We start from the raw sequence: 5,515 nt of genomic DNA on the forward strand, positions 1-5,515 counted from the left end.
TCTACATATTTTGTCATGCCTCTCTTCTTTAGTTTTTAATTTGTTTTCCTTATATTTATCTTTTTCATTTTTGTAAAAATCTATTATTGGACTCGGATGTTACATATATTATTTATTTACTATTTGTTTTTTTATACATATCTATGTACATCCTGTCTGTTGATTTTTCAATTAATAAAATAAAAAATAAATAAAATAAAATAAAATATGTTTTATTCCAGTGATGTTTATTGGTTGGCTATCCATCGAAGGTATTACTATGGGTGCTCACCGTTTGTGGACTCATCATAGCTTTCAAGTCACGCCACTTCTATCGACAGTACTAATGATAATGCAAACAATGGCTGGACAGGTGTGCATAGAATAGATAACCAAATTTTTAGAAAACCTATTTAGTACACGGATTCCTTTCCGTTTTTACAGAAGTTTCTATTTTTATTTTATTTTTAGAAGTTAACATTTTTATTTGGATGTGCATTTCTAAATTTTCATTTTTTCCATTAAAAATGCTAAAAATAAATAATAGCATACTGCGTTCCAAATTTTATATACCGTCGAGATTTGGACCATGAATCATTATCAAGTGATTTTTTCCAGGAACTGACATATATACATACATATTTACTTAATAATCATTTTTATTGCGAATTACCAAAAAATATAAAGTTAAATAAACCAAGTATTACTGCTAGTATTTAATTAGAATATACAGAAATTTTGGTGCAAAAAATTTCAATACCTTATTGTTATATAAAGATAAATGCTTGATTATCCGCTATAAGCAAAATTTTTCATTTCAGAACGCCTAATTTTATATATGTATGTATGTATGTATGTATAGTATTTCATAGTACACTAGCTAAGACAGTTGGCAGTTTATGAAAAGGTGAATCCCAAATTAAGGTACTCCATATGAATTTTACTTGTTTTTTCCAACTTCCACCTGCTGAAGCAACGATATCGATATATTGTATATATATATTAAGGCTTCCAATCCCGGGATCCCGGGATCGGATTTCTGGCACCGTGAATCCCGGTGCTGAAACTAGTCTGAATACCGGGATTACGGTGCTGGCAGAAATTTCTTTAAAAATATTATTTTCACAAAAATAATATGGAGAAAACATAAAGCAATAATAATAATAATATATATAAAAACGGACTGTCGCTAAATATATATATTTGTATATATGTGACGGACGATCAACCGTCAAACCAGTATGGGGAACAAATTATATTTTTTTCATATTTTTCAATTTTTCAGTTTTTTAATTTTTTTAATTTTTTCAGTTTTTTCATTTTTTTCAGTTTTTTCATTTTTTTCATTTTTTCAGTTTTTTCATTTTTTTAATTTTTTTAATTTTTTCAGTTTTTTAATTTTTTCAGTTTTTTAATTTTTTCAGTTTTTTAATTTTTTTAATTTTTTCCGTTTTTTCATTTTTTTAATTTTTTTTTTTTTCAGTTTTCATTTTTTTAATTTTTTCAGTTTTTTAATTTTTTTCATTTTTTCAGTTTTCATTTTTTTCATTTTTTCAGTTTTTTAATTTTTTTCATTTTTTCAGTTTTTCAGTTTCCCAGTTTTTTTAGGCCTCGGGGTGTCGAAGGCATCGGGTGCGCTGGGGGCGAAGCCCCCGGGGTGCCGAAGGCGTCGGGGGCGCTGGGGGCGCCAGAGGCGTCAGCGGCGCTGAGGCCGAAGGCATCGGGGGCGTTGGGGGCGCCAAAGGCGTCGGCGGTGCTGGGGGCGAAGCCCCCGGGGTGCCGGAGGCATCGGGGGCGCTGGGGGCGAAGCCCCCGGGGTGCCGAAGGCATTGGGGGCGCTGGGGGCGCTGGGGGCGCTGGGGGCGCCGGAGGCGTCGGCGGCGCTGGGGGCGCCGGAGGCGTCAGCGGCGCTGAGGCCGAAGGCATCGGGGGCGTTGGGGGCGCCAAAGGCGTCGGCGGTGCTGGGGGCGAAGGCCCCGGGGTGCCGAAGGCATCGGGGGCGCTGGGTGCGCTGCGGGCGCCGGAGGCGTCGGCGGCGCTGGGGCCGAAGGCCCCGGAGCGACGGAAGCGCCGGGGGCGAAGGCCCCGGGGTGCCGGAGGCGTCGGCGATGCACAAAACGTAATTTGTAATTCGTAATCACTTAATTTCTTTCCGAAACCAGTCGATTCAATATCTTTAACTTTATTTTTATTCGAGTTTCAATTCCTTTTCGAAACCACCCGTTGAAATCAACGGGTCCAACACTAGTATTATATAATGAACAATGGTGGGATGAGCAATGACAGTCAGTCTATTTGTTTGCCACCGGTTTCGACGCCGGCTTGCCGTTTCCACGAAATGGTATGAACGGCCTGTATTTTGTCGCAGATATTGTGCTCAACCGCAATGATATTTGAAGTATATTTTAACTAATTTGAACTCAGGATCGACCACTGATCACGTTTTCGTGATCAGTGGTTCGTGATCAAGCGATGTTTTTTACTCTATTTTATTACATTTTCGGATGTGTTTTATTTAATCTTAGAAATTATATAAGTATAAATATATATATGTATATATATATATATATATATATATATATATATATATATATATATATATATATATATATATATATATATATATATATATATATATTCTCTTCTTGTTAATGCCTTGTCCGCATCCGGACGTTGGCGACCACCTCGTCGATTATTTGAATATATCCGCATCGGTCTTCAGCGGCTCGGAATAGCTCTTCGGCGCTCATATCGGTCCACATGCGCATGTTTCGAAGCCAAGATAACTTTTTCCTGCCAATCCATTTTTTTCATTCTATTTTCCCCATGGTTATCAAACGGAGAAATTCGTATTTTGGACCCCGTATCATGTGTCCGAGGTACTCCATCTTTCTCCGCTTGATGACAGAAACAAGTTCCCTGCCTCTCCCCATCATGCCGAGGACAGCTTCGTTTGATATCTTATTGGTCCACGGAATCTTCAGCATACGCCTATAGACCCACATCTCAAAAGCTTCAATGCGGCTGATCATCTTGGTTTTCAAAGTCCACGTCTCACATCCGTGTAGTAATACTGTCCAGACGTAGCTCTTCGCGAATCTCAACCGCGTATGAAGATTGAGATGCTTGTTTGTAAGCGCCGCCTTCATTTTTACAAATGCTGTTCTAGCCATCTCGATGCGGATTCTTAGATCTTCATCTGGGTCCATCTCTTCATTCAGCCAGGTACCCAGGTATTTGAATCTTTTTACTCTTTCTATCACCTCTCCATCCAAGGTTAGATTTCCGGTGTCTGTTTGCATTCTATCTACTATCATAAATTTTGTCTTCTTTAGATTTATGCGCAGACCTCTTCGATTGCTTTCTTGATGTACACGGTCTAGAGATCTTTGCAGGTCTGCTAAATTTTCAGCGACTAGGGCCGTGTCATCAGCATATCTTATATTGGTGATCGTCTCGCCGCCCACCTTGATGCCCTCCGCCTCTTGGAGAGCATCGTGGAAGATGGATTCGGTGTAGGTGTTAAAAAGAGTAGGTGATAGGATGCATCCTTGCCTGACGCCCCGTTCTATAGGAATATCAACAGTGAATTGATCATCGACACGTACTACTGCAGTCTGATTCCAATAAATATTTCGTAGCAATCTGACATCTCTGTCATCCAGGCCAATATATTTTAATGTTTCCATCAGGCGAGCGTGTTGGACACGGTCAAAGGCCTTTTCAAAGTCTATAAAGCAGATGTACACAGGTTTACGGACTTCTCTGCATCTTTGGAGTAGTGTTTTCATACAGAAAAGGGCCTCTCGGGTACCCAAGCCTTGTCTGAACCCAAACTGCTCTCTGCTAATCGCCTCTTCACACCGTGAGTAAATTCTGCCCTGTATTATCTTTAGTAGGATCTTCAATGTGTGACTCATTAGGCTAATTATTCTGAAGTCGCTACACGTCCTCGCGTTACTCTTTTTGGGCAACGGGATAAATATGGATTGTAACCAATCGCTAGGTACTTCGCCTGATAAATATATTTTATTATAGAGTTTTGTTAGATTTTCTATGTTATCGTCGTCCAATAACTTGAGAAATTCGGCAGGAATCAGATCCGGTCCAGTAGCTTTCCGACTCTTTGCTAGTTTTATAGCATGTTCCACTTCGGATTTCAATATATATGGTCCCGTTTCTGGATCTTCAATATGCCCTCCGGTTTCTCTATTGTCTTTAAAGATATATATATATATATATATATATATATATATATATATATATATATATATATATATATATATATATATATATATATATATATATATATATATATATATATATATATATATATATGGTCCCGTTTCTGGATCTTCAATATGCCCTCCGGTTTCTCTATTGTCTTTAAAGATATATATATATATATATATATATATATATATATATATATATATATATATATATATATATATATATATATATATATATATATATATATATATATACTGATGATTATTTTTACACTTAAATTATACTAGGATAATTATTATACTGTACTGTATTTAGCCACGTACAATGTAATTATACTGTACTGTATTTAGCCACGTACAATGTAAGAACGTTATCGAGTGAAGGAAGTGTGCTTGCATTAGAGAATGAATTAGAAAGTATCAAATGGGATTTAGTAGGACTTAGCGAAGTAAGACGAAAACAGGAAAACCAAATAATCCTAAAAAGTGGTAACTGTCTCTACTGGAGAGGGCTACCAAATGGTAGAATAGGAGGAGTAGGGTTTCTTATCAATAAGAGAATAGAAAGAAATATTATAGAAATAAACGACATATCGGAACGTATATGCTATGTAGTATTAAGAATCTCGAGCAGGTACACTTGTCAAATCTTCCAAGTGTACGCCCCCACATCTAGCCACCCAGACGAGGAAATAGAAGACTTCTACGAAAAACTACAGGGCGCATACGATAATAGCCGCCACCACTTTAAAATAATCATGGGCGACTTTAACGCAAAAATAGGACAAAAGGCAAACACAGAAAGAGCAGTAGGCAATTTTGGTACCGGCCAAAGAAACGACAGAGGCGATCGCCTCATAGAACTCGCAGAACACAACAGGCTCTTTATCACTAATTCATTTTTCAGGAAAAACACCAACAATAAGTGGACTTGGGAGAGTCCTAAAGGAGACAGAAACGAAATCGATTTCATCCTAACAAATGCCCTGCACTCCGTTAAAGACGTTAGTGTTTTAAGTAAAGTAGATATAGGTAGCGATCACAGACTAGTCCGTGCCAGGATGTCCATTAATATAAATTGCGAACGTAGGAAATTAATAAAAGGATGCAGTAACTCTCCAGATTTCGCTCAACTAAGGTCTAGGAAAAAGGAATTCGAACTCGAACTTGGAAATCGATACGGGAAATTAAACCCAGAAGCAGACATCGAGGAATTGAACACTGTAATTAGTTCGGTTCTAGCCTCAACAGGTAAGAAATTAGTTGGACTCAGGAAACAGATTAAGCTAAGTAAAATTTCAGAG

The 5,515-nt window shown here is 37.7% G+C and overlaps 1 protein-coding gene across 1 annotated transcript in view; it reads left to right on the plus strand.

The window, feature by feature from the left end:
- The first annotated feature begins 223 nt into the window (after positions 1 to 223).
- The window catches only part of LOC143910704 (acyl-CoA Delta-9 desaturase-like), a 12,065-nt gene continuing 6,773 nt past the window's right edge, over positions 224 to 5,515 (plus strand). The window contains exon 1 of the mRNA XM_077429295.1: positions 224 to 352. Coding sequence (XP_077285421.1) covers positions 224 to 352 — 129 coding nt within the window. The remainder of the gene's footprint in view (positions 353 to 5,515) is intronic.

Source organism: Arctopsyche grandis, chromosome 4 (genome assembly GCF_051622035.1).
Source record: "Arctopsyche grandis isolate Sample6627 chromosome 4, ASM5162203v2, whole genome shotgun sequence".
Lineage (NCBI taxonomy): Eukaryota > Metazoa > Arthropoda > Insecta > Trichoptera > Hydropsychidae > Arctopsyche > Arctopsyche grandis.